The 18,694-nt window shown below is 40.3% G+C and overlaps 1 protein-coding gene across 2 annotated transcripts in view; it reads right to left on the reverse strand.

Moving 5' to 3' along the window:
- LOC148096512 (protein NLRC3-like) overlaps nucleotides 1–18,694 on the reverse strand; it is a 45,428-nt gene that overhangs the window by 12,121 nt on the left and 14,613 nt on the right. For both annotated transcript variants that reach the window (XM_087836679.1, XM_087836680.1), the window contains exons 6-11: nucleotides 6,417–6,590; nucleotides 5,967–6,140; nucleotides 5,550–5,723; nucleotides 5,099–5,272; nucleotides 4,650–4,823; nucleotides 2,805–2,978 (exon numbers count right to left, since the gene is read on the reverse strand). In XM_087836679.1, coding sequence (XP_087692805.1) covers nucleotides 2,805–2,978; nucleotides 4,650–4,823; nucleotides 5,099–5,272; nucleotides 5,550–5,723; nucleotides 5,967–6,140; nucleotides 6,417–6,590 — 1,044 coding nt within the window. The remainder of the gene's footprint in view (nucleotides 1–2,804; nucleotides 2,979–4,649; nucleotides 4,824–5,098; nucleotides 5,273–5,549; nucleotides 5,724–5,966; nucleotides 6,141–6,416; nucleotides 6,591–18,694) is intronic.

Below are 18,694 nucleotides of genomic sequence, written 5' to 3' on the forward strand. Positions count from 1 at the left end.
TTAAGTTTGTGTTTTGGCGTTTTGTCTTTGGGATGAACCAGTTTTTGTCTGAGCGTGTTGCTGGGTCTGAATTGCACCGGGATGTCATGCTTGGAGAAAACCCTCCTGAGTTTCTCTGATACACCGGCTACATAGGGGATGACAATGTTGTTGCGTCTGTCTTTCTTATCCTCCCTCGCTGGTGTCTGATCTTCTTTTCTGTGCATCTTTGCTGACTTTATAAACGCCCAATTAGGATAACCGCATGTTTTAAGAGCTTCCTTTACATGTGTGTGTTCCTTCTTTTTCCCTTCAGGCTTAGCGGGAACATGTTCTGCCCGGTGGTGTAGGGTCCTGATTACTCCAAGCTGTAATCAGGATCCCAAATGTAATGGGATTATTACAGCATTAAGCCTAAAAAGCCCATTACATATTTAAAGGCTTACAAGCACACATATCCACTTATTTACTATCAAAAGTAAACACACACACACTCAAACAAACCTGTCTTGAATGCCAGTTTAGTTCACTGGTTAACAGCTGTGTGACTAAAATGCAGCCGCCTCGGTTAAAATCAAAACGGTGGCCATTTGCTGCTTGTCTTCCCGTGCTCCATTTTATTGCCTCTCTACTGCATATTGCTGAATTTTTAAAGACAAAAAGGCCCAAAATCAATCTTAAAAAAACAAAGAGTTTTCTTAAAAAATGTGATTTATATATGACTCATAAAGATGAAATAAGATGAAAGGGTTTAGCTTTTTCTTAAAGGTGCTGTTTGCAATGAAAAACATTGCAACTTCTACTGTGAAAACAATGAGCACTTTTTTGTAAAAGCCCAATTTTACTCCTTTGGGTATATATTATTGCTCATTAGCAAGACAGCAGTAGTTCTAATATGATTATAAATCAATAGAATATCCCTAAAATTCCTAAAATTATTATTATTAATTTTTCCATATCTGCAGCCCTAAAAGCAACCTAATGGTGCCTTCCAGAAAGTAGGACACCAGAATGCCAATATAATGGTGTTCAGCCCATTATGTGAATTCTGCAAGTTTATTTTTTGAATTTTGCAGTTCAAACTGACAAATTCTGTAAAAGACAGTCCATGGTCTCACAATTGCCCCAAATAAACAGGAGGAACATTTTAATATTGGAGTTTCCATGACTGTAGTTAGACTGCACTGAAATCCGATGCATCCACTGAAGTGTGAATATTAGAAAGAAAGCACTTGTATAGAAAGAGTGTGCATAACAGGACATGCCAATGATACCACTTCTGGCTGCACTGACTGTAACTCCACTAATTGTGTAGTGTGGGAAAAACCTGTTGTGGAAGCTCACTTTTTTACTGCCTATCTAAATTAGCTCTTGGTTTCTATTATTATAATCATGGAATCATAATACTGATTCTTTCTAAAACAAACAAACAAACAAACAAGTTTATACTTGTTTATAATAAATATAAACTGGATGTTGTACAGGTTGGGCCAGCAGACAGAAAGTGAAACATAAAGCCTCCATTTAGTGCTCATTGACATTTCTGAACATTAAAGTTTAAAAATATTAACAGGACTGTAAATGTTTCCATATAAAAACTCATAAGTTGAAACAAAAGTTATTACTGGAACTTGACAGAGAATAGTGTGTTTTAAATGCGTGTGAAATAGAGATCTCAGATTGCACAGTGCTGGGTGTGAATACATTCTGCTTTTGGTTATGTTTTTGTCTGTACTCTAGGTAAAAATGCGGAGCACTGTGTGGAATATTGGAATCTGCATTTCTGCAAAGTAAAACAAAGAAACACACTTTTGTGAGATCTCAGTGTGTTCAGTGACACTTGGACACCTTTTGCATTTAATATCAAGGAACATAAGATGCTTTGTAAACTTTGTGGACTAACTCTCACTGGTTAAAATGCCACAAACAAAAAAGACAAAAATACTATAATATGTAGAGATGGTTATTATATACAGTAGAATACACTCAGACTTATTACTTTTATCATTATTTGTATATCTGCATAAAGTGCAGCAGGAATGATAATAACATCAATGGATTTTTGTTTTTGACAGTATTTATCCAGTGTGGGTATTGTAGAGTCTGATGACTGTCAGGATGAAGGTCCTGCATCGTGGCTTTAATAATGCTGCTGAAAGAGCTCTTCTTTAGCACTAGCTACATGTTTGAATACTGTAACCACAACTTGACGTCTGCACCAGAAATGACATTCCAGCCAGAATGTTCAGGCCAACTTTAACCCTTCAGCACACACGACACATTAATTGTATATTCTTTCATCGGTATTTCATCAGCACTAATGATGGATACATCTATAGGATTGTTGTTATGTGTTATTATTCCCCGTATGTACATTCAAACTGGGTTCATGTCTGGAAATACATGGCAAATATCACCCCACAAATACAATAAACCTCTGTACAATTAATACTCTATATAGAGGTATAGAGCACTAAATGCAGAGAAAATATTGCCTTGTGGTTGTTGGTTTTCCAGAAAAAGGATTTAATCTTTAAACAGACGCATATGTATCCAAGTTGTGAACAGTGGTGAGCACCGCACAGTAATAATTATTCTCTGAAAAGTTCTTCTTGGAGACCTCTTACTTGATATTGGTAGTTACAGTTTGACCAAACTGGTGTTTCTATGAGCAAAGGAAAAATGTTTTTGCATGTATGATTTTTCACGTTGTATCACTAAAAACAAACAAACAAACAAACAAACAAACAAACAAACAGGAAATGAGTGAAGGACACAGGAAATGTTTCCAGCTGTTCCTCCTCTATCAGACATTCTCTCCATACCTGAGAGTGTCCAGTCTCCAGCCTGGATCCTTCAGTCCAGCTGACAGCAGCTTCATTCCTGAGTCTCCTGGATGATTGTAGCTCAGGTCCAGCTCTCTCAGATGGGAGGGGTTGGATCTCAGAGCTGAGGCCAGAGAAGTACAGCCTTCTATTGTGATCAGACAGCCTGACAGACTGCAGACACACAAAACATCAATCCATCTGTCAACAATCATTTTCTGTTTGTCACATACAATAACATCTATCCATTTACCCCCATTCGACGTAATTTTTTTCACAAGTGACAATTCCCAACAGAATTTAATTCAATTTTATTTATACAGTGCCTGTTACAATAACAGTTGCCTCAATGAGCTTTATACTTTAAGGTAAAGACCCTTCAATAATACAGAGAAAACACAAAAGCCAGACCCACTGACCTGAGGGTTGTTAGCAATGTTCCCTCTAATTTTTCATGTGTCTGAGCGAACACACAAACTCCCTGGGTGGTCCGTTGGACCACTGTGATCAACATTAGACGTGTGCACTGTGGTCACGCCAGCATCAAATCCATGCAAGTTACATGGTTTATTAAAATAATCAAATTACAGCATTTACATTTCTGTTAGACTACTTTTAATTAAGTGTTTAGCCCACTTACAATGAAAATGAAAAAAAAAATCTTGTTCATGACCTGTGTAGTATGTTAACACAATTGGAAGTAAAAATAACTTCAACTCCAATTTTGAAAACACAACTTTCTTCTTCTTTTTTTTTTAAAATAAAAAAACAGTTTGATCATATTTATCACAATATCATTAATGTTGAATTCTCTTGCTGCTGCTCTATTCCCATGTTCTACTGCGTGACTGATAGCCTTGAGTTTGAAATCCGCTAAGCATGTCTCTTAACAGGTGCCATTTTGGGGTCCTTATACACACACTATTCTGTGTGTATAAGGACCCCAAAATGGCACCTTTATTATGTTGAAGCACAGTATGTTTTACAGTATGTTTTACTCCACGAGGCTCCTGACTACAGTAGCCGTAATGCTCCAACAATCCATCAAGTAATGCAGCTTTGTAGCTTACCAAAGTCGTACTAAAACATTTTTGACAAATTTTTGAGTACCGTGTACCATTGGTTTGAGGTCAGTAAGCACAACCAGAATTCATACATAAGGCACACCGGATTATAAGGCACACTGTTGATTTTTGAGAAATTTAAGGATTGTAAGTGCGCCTTATAGTCCAAAAAATACTGTAATAACGACGGCCCGCTTGTATGTTCTACAAAAAATTGTGTTTTGGTGGCTATCTGATGGACGAAAACCAAACCAGTTCAACACCACCGAAGTTGCACCATTTTTACAAACCAATTCTGGTTCATCTGTTTCATTCAGCAATCCACTTTTGCCCCTCTCTTTCTCCGTCGCCACAAGTCTTTTTCCTCCATGTGCATATGAAACCAAAGGCACTGTACATCCGCGTTTCATCCATATTCTATCGCGATATTTCATTTTCTCATCATTGCCTAACATTATGCCGGTATAACCGTGAACGGTATAATTTGGCCCAGCCTTATTATGGATGTCAAATGGCCTCCATCTCTAAATTAATCAATGCATGAGGTCATTTTTGTTTCATCAACAAAACAAAACAAAAAAGTTAAAACGAATACTCTTAACAGATGGTAAATAAGTGTGTACGATTCACCTGCAAATTCTACAAAAAACGTTTGCAATAATATAAAATCTGATTTACATGACCATTAACAGAAATGTCTGAATCTTGACCTGAGAGTTTCAATGACTTATAAAGTAATTTTTGAAAAGTAAAGAAAAATAAGTATATAACTTGATCTGACCTCAGAGTTTCAAGTCCACAACTGACTCTCCTCAGTCCAGTAGACAGAAGTCTCACTCCTGAATCCTCCAAGTCATTGTTACTCATGTCCAGCTCTCTCAGACTGGAGGACCGGGAGCTGAGAATTGAGGACAGAGCCTCACAGCTTCTCTCTGAGAGGTTACACCCGCTCAGTCTGAAAAAAGTAAAAGCCAAACAATAAAGCCAACACTGGTGTTAAAAGTGTATTTATTGTGCAGTGACGAGTTACTGGATTTGGAAACATTTAATCCTGTCTTTTAATGCAGTATGTTAAACAGTTCAATATCAGCTTACTTTGACAAAGAAACTATGAAAAATACTAAGAGACAACAATAAATATAAAAATGTCATTAGTTAAAATGTATTGGTTTCATTTTGTAAAATATTTTTTTAAACGAAACAAAGAAAAAAAGTATAATTTGATCTGACCTCAGAGTTTCAAGTCCACAACTGACTCCCATTAGTCCAGCAGACAGAAGTCTCACTCCTGAATCCGCCAAGTCATTGTTACTCATGTCCAGCTCTCTCAGACTGGAGGATTGGGAGCTGAGAACTGAGGACAAAGCTTCACAGCTTCCCTCTGAGAGTTTACAACCGCTCAGTCTGGAAAAAAGTAAAAGCCAAACAATAAAGCCAACACTAGTGTTAAAAGTGTATTTATTGTGCAGTGACGAGTTACTGGATTTGGAATCATTTAATCCTGTCTTTTAATGCAGTATGTTAAACAGTTCAATATCAGCTTACTTTGACAAAGAAACTATGAAAAATACTAAGAGACAACAATAAATATAAAAATGTCATTAGTTAAAATGTATTGGTTTCATTTTGTAAAATATTTTTTTAAACGAAACAAAGAAAAAACAGTATAATTTGATCTGACCTCAGAGTTTCAAGTCCACAACTGACTCCCATTAGTCCAGCAGACATAAGTCTCACTCCTGAATCCTCCAAGTCATTGTTACTCATGTCCAGCTCTCTCAGACTGGAGGATTGGGAGCTGAGAACTGAGGACAGAGCCTCACAGCTTCTCTCTGAGAGGTTACACCCGCTCAGTCTGGAAAAAAGTAAAAGCCAAACAATAAAGCCAACACTGGTGTTAATAGTGTATTTATTGTGCAGTGATGTTTTAATGCAGTATGTTAAACAGTTCAATATCAGTTTACTTTGACAAAGAAACTAAAAATTACTAAGAGACAATAAATATAAAAATTTCATTAGATAATTTTAATGGTTTAATTTTGTAAAATGTTTTTTTTTAAATCAAAAAAAGAAAAAACAGTATATAACTTGAACTGACCTCAGAGTTTCAAGTCCACAACTGACTCCCATTAGTCCAGCAGACAGAAGTCTCACTCCTGAATCCTCCAAGTCATTGTTACTCATGTCCAGCTCTCTCAGACTGGAGGATTGGGAGCTGAGAACTGAGGACAGAGCCTCACAGCTTCTCTCTGAAAGTTTACAGCCGCTCAGTCTGGAAAAAAGTAAAAGCCAAACAATAAAGCCAACACTGGTGTTAAAAGTGTATTTATTGTGCAGTGACGAGTTACTGGATTTGGAAACATTTAATCCTGTCTTTTAATGCAGTATGTTAAGCATTTTTAGTATCAGTTTACTTTGACACAGAAACAGTGAAGAAAAAAACAAAGATACAACAACAGATAGAAGAAATGTCATTAGTTAAAATTCAATGGTTTCATTTAGTAATTTTTTTTAATCAATCAAACAAAAAAGTATAATTTGATCTGACCTCAGAGTTTCAAGTCCACAACTGACTCCCCTCAGTCCAGCAGACAGAAGTCTCACTCCTGAATCCTCCAAGTCATTGTTACTCATGTCCAGCTCTCTCAGACTGGAGGACCGGGAGCTGAGAACTGAGGACAGAGCCTCACAGCTTCTCTCTGAGATGTTACAGCCACTCAGTCTACGAAAGAAAGAGAACAAGAATAAAAAAGTGAGAAAAGCGATTAGTATGTACAGATCCTTCAGTTTTCAGGCCCCTCTTCTGTGGAACCAGCTTCCAGTTTGGATTCAGGAGACAGACACTATCTCTACTTTTAAAATTAGGCTTAAAACTTTCCTTTTTGCTAAAGCATATAGTTAGGGCTGGACCAGGTGACCCTGAATCCTCCCTTAGTTATGCTGCAATAGGAGTAGACGGCTGGGGAACTCCTATGATGCATTGAGAAATTCTTCTTCAATCACCTTCCTCACTCAATATGTGTTAATAGACCTCTCTGTACTATTCATACTTGTTATTAACCTCTAGTGCTCTTCCACAGCGTAGCCCTGTCTCAATATGCGTAGTTGTGTTCTCGTGTACTCGTGATACATCATCAGTCGGACACCAAGTACTGTTCCAATTCAAAGTACTTATCAAGCCGAGAACGTGAAAAATACCTGGATGTGTTGTCGCTCCTCCCGTTTTATCAAGCATGCATCAGTGGTGACTGGTGTGGACTTGGTACAGCTAAATATCCCAGAATGCATTTTGTCCAAAACTCAAATGCAACAATGGCGAGAAACGTGGCTAAAAGGTTTTAATATTACTCTTATTACTCTTTCTGGGTCACAAAATAAACTTTTAAGATAGTTTCAAGCGAGAATGTAGCTGTGTAAACCTCAAATATCTGCTCGATTTTTCAAGACGTCACATATTTGCAAAAGTGCTCAGATGTTTTAAGAGATGCCTGTTACCCACCAGATTGATAGCTGACTGGGAGGTCAAGGATCACTAGAGCCGATAAACATGATATATAAGTCACTTAGATAACTTCTAAATTATTTCAGTGTTTGATTTTTTCCTGAGTAAATTGGTTGGGTGAGATTAAAGTTAAGCTTCATAACTGGACAGTTTAATACTCAAGTCTTACATGGAGAACTGTAAGTATATTTAGAATTTCCGTCATATCCCCTGATGTAAAATGTTCTGTTCTTATTTAAACAGCTGACTCTGAATTAAATCTAACATAAAAAATATTTAAATTCAGGAGGAAACATTTTCACCGGGAGCAAAAACAGCATGTTAATACGTGGAGATCAAGAAGTTTGCTCAAAAAATGATCAGATTATGTTTTAAATATTTGTTCAATTTTCTTCCAACCCCCAGCAGCTGTCTGTTGTAAGTTTTGAGTGTCTACTAAAATAACAATAAAGGCGTTCTAACATCTCACCTGTTTGTTTTTATTCAAGCATACATGTATACTATTTTTATGAATGAGATCAAGGTTGTGTTTCTGTCTTGTAGTGATTGTTCTTAACTGCATGAAGCTTATTAGACATTATGAAACAGATCATATAAAGGAAAATTTTGTCAAAGTAACTTTGAAAAAATCTACTATATCATGTGTAATTTCCATTGCAATTAAAGCTGCAAGCAGCGTTATGAGGGCCCTCACACCCCGGCGTGTCGAGCCACGCCCAACACCTAAAACCAGCACGTCTGATCTGATGTCACATTGATGGAATTCATGGATTTAATCACCAGCTAATATTTCATCTCATTCAATCATGATTATAGTCATCCCACTAGGTGGTGCTCTAACCATTACTGACAAATGGCATAACAAACATTTCTGAGCTCGAGTCTCATCACACCTGTGACCTTTGGGAGAGATTGGACATTGTGTTTTTGAGTGACAGCAGATTACTGCTTTTTGGCAAGTGATTTAAACTCCACGTGCCGCCATGACCACCCCGTTTCCCTGAACGTGAAAAGCTTCGCAATTTAACATCACAAAGGTCTTTAGATTACACGCACTGGGGGGTCACGTGACGTCAATGGCGGAGTAGCTGTGTTTCTCGCCCGCTCCCGCAGCTTGGCATTTGTTTAGGCCTTTATATATGTCTTATTTGGTTAAAGTCTCTGTTTATTTCGACTTTTAAACTTCGTACGATGCCAAGCACCCAGAAGAAGCTCAACCTTGGGTCAAAACCGGGCAAATCCGGAGAAAATCACCCTCCGCTCAGCGACCATGCTGCAGCGGTAATGGCGGAGGCCCAGTCGTCCCCACTTCCCGGCCAAATGGACGTCGACAAATTGGTGGAGAGGATATCGGCGGAGGTGCTGAAGGCTGTGGAGGCCTCCTTTGAGAAGAAGATTGACCCAGTTCTGAAAAGACTGGAAACATGCGCAGCTAACATCTCTGCATTGGATGTTAAAATGAAGGAGGCAGAGGCGCGTATATCAACACAGGAAGATGTTACAGCGGGATATGGCGCCAAGATTTCTGAAGTGGAGCTTAAGCTGGAGGCCGCTTTGGATAAGATTGATGACTTGGAGAACAGGAGCCGGCGGTGTAACATACGTGTTATTGGGCTACCCGAAGGCAGTGAAGGTACCAACCCTGTGTCTTTTTTCAAAACGTGGTTACCGGAGTTGGTGACTGTGAGTTTCAAGGGCGGCGCTGTTAAAATTGATCGCTGCCACCGGGTGCTTGCACGTCTCCCTTCCAGTGCCCAGCGGCCCCGCGCGGTCATCATAAAGCTCCACAACTTCCAGGATAAAGCACGGATCATGCAAGCGGCTAGGAGGAAGCAGTCCTTATTTCATAATGGCATTCCTATTATGATATTCGAGGACTTCTCCGCCGCTGTTCTGAAGAAACGCCAGGGATTCTACCACGTCAAACAACGCCTCAGGGAAATGGGTGTCCCCTTCGCCATGATGTACCCGGCTGTCCTTAGGATCAAGATCGATGGCCAGGAGAAATCTTTTAGATCTCCAGAAGCAGTCTCAGCTTACCTGGATAACGTGCCTCAAGGGGCGGGACCGCGCTCATCCTCAGTGGCTCCAGCGGACTGTTGATCTGTGCTCCGGTCCCATACGTGAGGCATTCGCCAATCCCTCGTCTCCTCCTTTCCTTTTTTCCTGTTTATTATTATTGTTCTTTTTTCTGTTTGTTTTCTTTTTTTCTTTTCGGGTCTGCACGGAGATAATAACCCTATACATATAGACTATTTTATTTAGCCATTTATAATCCGAATCCTTGTTTTAGCTGCGGGTGGGCAGCTATTTCACGTTACTGATTAAGAAAAGACTCGTACTCTGGTCCAGCATCTTTCTATGTCCAAGTTGGAAAGTTTGCTTGCGCCCCCTGCTGGGCGTTGGAGACCTTTGTCTGACCTCCATACTCACTGGTTTCTTGACGGTTCTATTTCTTGTAAATAGTTTTTTGTTAATTGTTAGCAAAGCAGGACGTTTGTTTTTCTATGTTTATTTTACTTGCCACTGGTGTTGTAGAGCAGTGTTTGGGAGCCCTACATATCAGCTATGCTTTGGTCACCTGAGCGTGGTTCCATGCTTATTTCGTATGATAAGTGATAATTCAGTGTTAAATGTTTGTTCCTGGAATGTAGGAGGTATACATAACCCTATCAAACAGAAAAAAATATTGAGTTTTCTTAAGAGGGAGAATGTCCATGTTGCCTTGTTGCAAGAAACTCACCTGTCTCCTCAGGAGCATCTAAAACTGAAACGTGATTGGGTCGGTCAAGTTTTTAGTTCCTCCTTTACGAGTAAGAGCCGCGGTGCATCCATTTTAATACATAAACACCTACCGCTGATAGTTGACCAAACAATTTGTGATAAGTCTGGTAGATATGTTTCCTTAAAGGGCACCCTAGGTGGTCAGGCGGTGTCATTTCTGAATATTTACTTTCCACCGGTACAGTCTAACGACTTTATTGCTCATACTTTCTCTTCCTTTTCTGACTGGGTTTGTGATAATTCTGTGATAGCCGGTGATTTTAACTGTTATTTTTCTACAACTAAGGACAGATCCCCTCCTAAACAAACTCAAATGTCTACGAGGGCCAAAGCACTTTTAGATACTTGTAACGAACTTGATCTGGTTGATACCTGGCGGACCCTTCATCCTAACGATAAAGAATTTACTTTTTTTTCCGGTGTTCATAGAACAAGTAGTAGAATCGATCTCGTCTTCACCCCCAAACAATCGTTGGGAAACATTTTGAGATGTACAATAGGCGATATTATTATATCAGATCATGCGCCGGTTTTTGTTCAGCTAAGTGATCAAAATCCTGTCCCTCGGTCTCATACCTGGAGATTTAACAATTTTTTGATTCACGACCCAAAATTCGAAATATTTTTAAATGATCAGCTTGAACATTTTTTAAAGGTTAATGCAACCCCTGAAGTTTCTCCAGGCCTGCTTTGGGACACCCTGAAGGCTTACACCCGTGGGCTGATTATATCATATTCAGCAGGCCAGAAGCGGAAAAATCAGATGGAACAACGGAAATTAGAACTGGAATTGCACAAACTGCAAGCTGAACATAATGAATCACCTTCAGAGCAATTAAGGAATGAAATTCAGGTGGTTAAAACAGCTTTGGAGGCACTATTGACAAGAAAGGCTGAGAAATCTCTTTTCTTCATGAGGCAGAGGTTATATGAGTTTGCTAATAAACCTAACCGCTATCTGGCCAATCTTCTTCATAATAAGGGTGCTGGTTGTAATATCCCATGTGTTAGAGACTCATCTGGTTTACCTAAATATGACAATTTAATTATTAATGATACTTTTAAAACTTTTTATAAGCAGTTATATACCTCCCAGTTTAAGTCAACATTGGAACAAGGTATGCATCACTTCTTCTTAGGACTAAATTTACCTAAAGTTACTGAAATCCAAAGGGATGATTTATGTAAACCTATAGCGCAAAGTGAAATTCTGAAAGTAATTCAGATGCTTCCAAATAACAAAGCCCCGGGTCCAGACGGGTTCACGGGGGAATTTTTTAAGAAATTTAGTAAGATTCTGACTTCCCCACTGTATAAGATGCTTCTGTCCTCTTTTGAGGCAGGCACTCTCCCCCCCTCCTTAATGGAGGCTAATATTTCGCTAATTTTGAAGAAGGGAAAACCTCCTGAAGAATGCGCTTCTTATAGGCCTATATCTGTTTTAAATCTTGATTTGAAGATACTTGCTAAGGTCCTAGCTATACGTCTTGAGCCAATACTACCTTCGATCGTTAAGAATGATCAAACTGGTTTTATACGGGGGCGGTATTCCGCACATAGCGTGAGGCGCCTACTTAACATTATTCAGCACTCCTCTTTGTTTAACCCTGAGGCTCTAGTCATCTCACTTGATGCTGAAAAGGCCTTTGACCGTCTGGAATGGCCGTTTCTTCTTTTCACACTTCAAGAATTTGGTTTAGGTGACAACTTTGTTAAATGGATCCAGATCCTTTATACTTCTCCTCTTTCGGCAGTGATTACCAATGGTTATAGGTCGGACAATTTCAGTATTGAACGTGGCAGTCGGCAGGGCTGTCCGCTGAGCCCTTTGTTATTCGCCCTGGCTATGGAACCCCTTGCCACAGCCATTAGGAAGGATGCTGCTATTGAAGGACTCTGTTTGAACAATTCTCAACATAAGATTTCACTTTATGCAGATGACGTCTTAATTTTTCTAAATTCTCCTGCTCACTCAATTCCTAGATTAGTTGCGTTAATTTCCCAATACGGCTCCTTCTCAGGCTACAAGATCAATTTTTCTAAAAGTGAGGCTATGCCCCTCTCTGTTCTGAATGAGGTTGATCCAAACATTTCTCAGCCTTTTCGTTGGTCTCCCTCCGGTTTCACTTATTTAGGAGTAAAGATTTCACCGAATCTAAAAGAAATGTATAGTCTGAACTACACCCCTTTAATTCAGACCATCAATCGCGATTTGGATAGGTGGTGCAGCCTCCCTCTGTCTCTCTTAGGTCGTATTCATCTGGTCAAGATGAATATCCTCCCTCGCCTCTTGTATTTATTCCAGATGTTACCGCTTGCTCTGTCCAAAAAGGTTTTGCCGAAATTAAATGGTTCAATTATTTCTTTTATATGGCGTAAGAAAAGACCTAGGCTGAGATACAGTTTTCTGTGTTTGCCTGTTCAGAAAGGCGGTCTTGCCGCTCCCTCCTTCCTACAATACCTCTTGGCTGCACAGTTTAAATTTCTTACAAAATGGTTTATGGACGATCAGGATTCCATTTACCTCAGCGCTGAGTCCACTTCTTTAAAGGGTCTTCCATTGCGGAACCTGCTATATATTTCCTCAGGTAAAGCCACAGTTCTAACACGAGATAATATGGTGCTAAAGAATATGCTCATTATTTGGCGCAAAGTCAGGCGCCTGGAAGGATATTATAATCGTTTCTCCCTTCTTACTCCTATTCATGAAAACCCTGACTTCTTACCTGGTCTTCGGGCTGGTTTTGCGGACTGGTCTCAAAAAGGGATTAATACAGTGGGTGATCTTGTTCATGAGAACTCTCTTCTTACTTTTACTCAACTGAAAAGCAAGTTTGGTCTGACCAATAAGGATTTTTTGAAGTACTTTCAGGTAAAGCACTATATTACTTCTAAATTGAAGGATTTTAATGGAGAGTTTGGTCTTTCTCCTATAGAATCACTCATGGTAAAAACTACCCAACTAAAATGTATCACTAAAAAGATTTATAACATTCTGTCTGATCTTAGAATGGATAACTCTAACAAAATCAAGGGCCAATGGGAATCAGACGTAGGCGCTATAGATGCTGAAGCTTGGGATGAGTTGTGTTGTCGTCCTTTTAAAGCCTTGGCATCTAATTCTAATTGGGAAAGGCAGTTTAAACGTATAAATAGGCTTTATATTACACCTGAGAAGAGACACAGAATGTTTCCAGCTTTGCCTAATCTCTGTAACAAATGTCAGTCTGCTGTTGGTTCCTTTTTTCATTGTCTGTGGAGCTGCCCTGTTATTCTACAGTTTTGGAGATCACTCATAGATAAGCTATGTACTATATTTAATTGCCGACTGCATCTGGGTCCAAGGACTTGCTTGTTAGGACTAAATGATGAGCTACCTGCCGGCTTTCGCAGCAAAGATCTCCTTCACATACTGCTACACTACGCTCGAAAGTGCATTATGGTACTGTGGATTTCTGATAAGGCTCCATCTGTCAACCAGTGGCTACAGTCTGTGATATGTATTGTGCCAATGGAAGCCTTCTCTACAGCACTTAAGGACAAACCTTTCCTTTTCTATCGCATATGGGACCCCTTTTTGGCCCATCTGGACACTCCTTCTGCTCAGAGGTTGAAATCGGGCTTACGGGATTTAGCCTGGCAACAAAGGGACGATTGTTAACCTTTTTCATTGTTTATTACTATTGCTGTTGGCTTTTTCTTTCTGCCTCCCACGTCCTGCTATACATGTAGATGCATCTTTGTCCTGTGTATGTATATGCTGGTAACTGCTGTTTTCCTGCTTTGCAATTAAAAGTTCAATAAAAAAAAAAAAAAAAAAAAAAAAAAAAAAAAAAGATTACACGCACTGGAGATCGGGTCAATCTGACGAAATCTCTTGGAGGAGTTAGTCAAAGTACGGTGCCTGAAAAGAGGGGAAAATGTCGCCAAAATTACACATTAATTTTAAAATTGTAATTGTAATGACTTCCTGTTGGATTTGGGATATTGCCCCAAAAGACTTTTTTGTACATCTCGATATCTTCCATAAGCTTACCAGGTTTCAGACTCATACATAAAACACAGAGCAGGGACGGATGTTTTGAAATTTTGTAGGGGGTGCTGTGGAGCCATTTTGCGCTATTCAAGGAAAATGATCACATAACAACAAAGCCTTCATTACATTGAAGCTGTGGGCCAATTTTTTTTTTTTTTTAAACTTTCCAAGCCCCTAAAAAGGCACTTCATTTTTCATGGTGAACCGCGTTGCCACCAGGGTGCGCCGTTCAGTTTAAAGTCGCAATTTTCACACTGAAGCATCACGAGGGACTGATGTTAATATTCACCGCTTTTGAGGTGGCCACGATGAACCTGTGAAAATCAGTACAACAAAGTGAAAGACATGACATTTCCTGTTGCCACTAGGTGGCGCTCTGCATATTCCTGACAATGGGCACATCAATCTGTTCAGGGCGGGTCTGACATCATGCCTGTAAAGTCTGGTACTGATCAGACTGGATTTCATTGAGTTACACTAATTTGTTTCTTCATGGCGAGACATCAAAGTTCGCCATGCTTCTGGGGTCACACCCTTTCGCGAAAACTCACAGTTTTCACTATAACCCAAGACCAACTCCTTAAGGCTTTCCTGGAGAAATTTGAGGTTTCAGATGTCACCCATCACAATACTGTACCCCAAAGTGTAAAACATGACATTTCCTGTTCCCACTAGGTGGCGCTGTCCCTGATGTCAAATATGGCAGTTGAAATATGTTCAGGGCTGGAGCCTTATCATATGTGTGCGCTTTGGTCCAGATCGGACAATGTATGACAGAATGAGAGGCAATAAGATTTTCATGGCGAGTCATTGAAATTCGCCGCAGCGCCACGGGCTCACCGTATGACGAAAACTCAAAAGCTCCGCAATTTAACATGGCCCAGGTGTGTAGTTGACACTGACCAAAGATGAAGCTTATACGACCAAATCCCAAGGAGTAGTTCGCAAAAGTTCGAGGCATGGAAATGGCAAAATTAGAGCCAAAATGTCACCTTCACTTCTAAATTGCGGACTTCCTGTTGGGTTTGCGTCAATGGTCCGACCGACTTTTTTTTTCGTCTTAGCATGATACACATGTGTGCCAGATTTCATACATGTAGCTAAAACGATGTGGTCGTAGGGCTGCATTCAACAAGGCATAGGTGGCGCTCTAGAGCCATTTCCCAGTGCCTATATGTAAAACCATTAAAATACAAAATTTTTCACCAGACCTGGCATGTGTGCAAAATTTCATGAGTTTTTGAGCATGTTAAAGCCCTCAAAAAGGCCCTTGTTTTGCCTGAATAATAATAATAATAATAATAATAATAATAATTAAAGCTGCAAGCAGCGATATGAGGGCCCTCGCACCCTGGCACGTCGAGCCACGCCCAAAACCTACAACCAGCACGTCCGATCTGATATCACATTGATGGAATTCATGCATTTAACCACCAGCTAACATTTCATCTCATTCAACCATGATTATAGTCGTCCCACTAGGTGGCGCTCTAACCATTAATGACAAATGGCATAACAAACATTTCCGAGCTTGAGTCTCATCATACCTGCGACCTTTGGGAGAGATTGGACATTGTGTTTTTGAGTGACAGCAGATTACTGCTTTTTGGCGAGTGATTCAAACTCCACGTGCCGCCATGACCACCCGGTTTCCCTCAATGTAAAAAGCTTCGCAATTTAACATCACAAAGGTATTTAGATTACATGCACTGCAGATCGTGGCAATGTGACGAAATCCCTTGGAGGAGTTCGTCAAAGAACGGTGCCTTAAAAGAGGGGAAAATGTCGCCAAAATTACACATTAATTTTAAAATGGCTGACTTCCTGTTGGATTTGGGATATTGCTCCAAGAGACTTTTTTGTACATCGTGATATCTCTTATAAGCTTACTGGGTTTCAGACTGATAAATAAAACACAGAGCAGGGGCTGATGTTTTGAAATTTTGTAGGGGGCGCTGTTGAGCCAATTTGCGCTCTTCAAGGAAAATGATCACATAACAACAAAGCCTTCATCACATTGGAGGTGTGCGCCAATTTTCAAGCCTCTATAAACTTTCCAAGCCCCTTAAAAGCCACTTCATTTTACATGGTGAACCGCGTTGCCACCAGGGTGCGCCGTTCAGTTTAAAGTCACAATTTTCTCACTGAAGCATCATGACGGACTGACGGTGATATTCACCGCTTTTGAGGTGTCCACGATGAAGCTGTGAAAATAAGTACAACAAAGTGTAAGACATGACATTTCCTGTTCCCACTAGGTGGCGCTCTGGGTATTCCTGACAATGGGCACATCAATCTGTTCAGGGCGGGTCTAACATCATGCCTGTAAAGTCTGGTACTGACCAGATTGGATTTCATTGAGTTACACTAATTTTTTTCTTCATGGCGAGATATCAATGTTCGCCATGCTGCTGGGGTCACACCCTTTCGCGAAAACTCACAGTTTTCACTATAATCCAAGACCAACTCCTTAAGCCTTTCCTGGAGAAATTTGAGGCTGCAGATGTCACCCATCACAATACTGTACCCCAAAGTGTAAAACATGACATTTCCTGTTCCCACTAGTTGGCGCTGTCCTTGATGTCAAATATGGCAGTTGAAATAGGTTCAGGGGTGGAGTCTTATCATATGTGTGCTCTTTGGTCCAGATCGGACAATGTATGACAGAATGAGAGGCAATAAGATTTTCATGGCGAGTCATCGAAATTCGCCGTGGCGCCACGGCCTCACTGTATTATGAAAACTCAAAAGCTCCGCAATTTAACATGGCCCAGGTGTGTAGTTGACACTGACCAAAGATGAAGCTTATACGACCAAATCCCAAGGAGGAGTTCGAAAAAGTTCGAGGCATGGAAATGGCAAAATTAGAGCCAAAATGTCACCTTCACCTCCAAATGGCGGACTTCCTGTTGGGTTTGCGTCAATGGGCCCACAGACTTTTTTGTTCGTCTTGGCATGGTACACATGTGTGCCAAATTTCATACATGTAGCTCAAACTATGTGGTCGTAGGGCTGCATTTAACAAGGCATAGGTGGCGCTCTAGAGCCATTTCCCAGTGCTCATATGTAAAACCATTAAAATACAAAATTTTTCACCAGACCTGGCATGTGTGCAAAATTTCATGAGTTTTTGACCATGTTTAGGCCCTCAAAAAGGCCCTTGTTTTGCCTGAAAAATAATAATAATAAGAAGAAGAAGAAACGGAGCAGATACAATAGGGCCTTCGCACTGTCAGTGCTCGGGCCCTAATAATAAGAAACGGAGCAGATACAATAGGGCCTTCGCACTCTCAGTGCTCGGGCCCTAATAAACAGAGCAGATACAATAGGGCCTTCGCACTGTCAGTGCTCGGGCCCTAATAAACGGAGCAGATACAATAGGGCCTTCGCACTTTTAGTGCTCGGGCCCTAATAATAATAATAATAATAATAATAATAATAAACGGAGCAGATACAATAGGGCCTTCGCACTTTTAGTGCTCGGGCCCTAATAATGATAATAAACGGAGCAGATACACTAGGGCCTTCGCACTTTTAGTGCTAGGGCCCTAATTAAAGCTGCAAGCAGCGTTATGAGGGCCCTCGCACCCCCAGCGCGTCGAGCCACGCCCAACACCTAAAACCAGCACGTCCGATCTGATGTCACATTGATGGAATTCATGCATTTAACAACCAGCTAACATCTCATCTCATTCAATTATGATTATAGTCGTCCCACTAGGTGGCGCCATAACCATTATTGACAAAGTGAATAACAAACATTTCCGAGGTTGAGTCTCATCACGCCTGCGACCTTTGGGAGAGATTGGACTTTGTGTTTTTAAGTGACAGCAGATTACTGCTTTTTGGCGAGTGATTGACATTCACGTGCCGCCATGACCACCCCGTTTCCCTGAACGTAAAAAGCTTCGCAATTTAACATCACAAAGGTCTTTAGATTCCACACACAGGAAATCGCGTCAATCTGATGAAATCCCTTGGAGGAGTTCGTCAAAGAATGGTGCCTGAAAAAAGGGGAAAATGTCGCCAAAATTACACATTCATTTTAAAATGGCTGACTTCCTGTTGGATTTGGGATGTTGCTCCAAGAGACTTTTTTGTACATCTTGATATCTTCCAAAAGCTTACCAGGTTTCAGACTCATAGATGAAACACAGAACAGGGGCTGTTGTTTTGAAATTTTGTAGGGGGCGCTGTGGAGCCATTTCGCGCTATTCAATGACAATGATCACATAACAACAAAGCCTTCATCAAATTGGAGGTGTGCGCAAAATTTCAAGACTTTCTAAACTTTCCAAGCCCCTCAAAAGCCACTTCATTTTTCATGGTGAACCGCGTTGCCACTAGGGTGCGCCGTTCAGTTTAAAGTCACAATTGTCTCACTGAAGCATCATGAGGGACTGACAGTGATATTCACCGCTTTTGAGGTGTCCACGATGAAGCTGTAAAAATCAGTACAACAAAGTGTACGACATGACATTTCCTGTTCCCACTAGGTGGCGCT

The sequence above is a fragment of the Neolamprologus brichardi genome, chromosome 23, assembly GCF_056152115.1.
Source record: "Neolamprologus brichardi isolate AB-2024 chromosome 23, ASM5615211v1, whole genome shotgun sequence".
NCBI lineage: Eukaryota > Metazoa > Chordata > Actinopteri > Cichliformes > Cichlidae > Neolamprologus > Neolamprologus brichardi.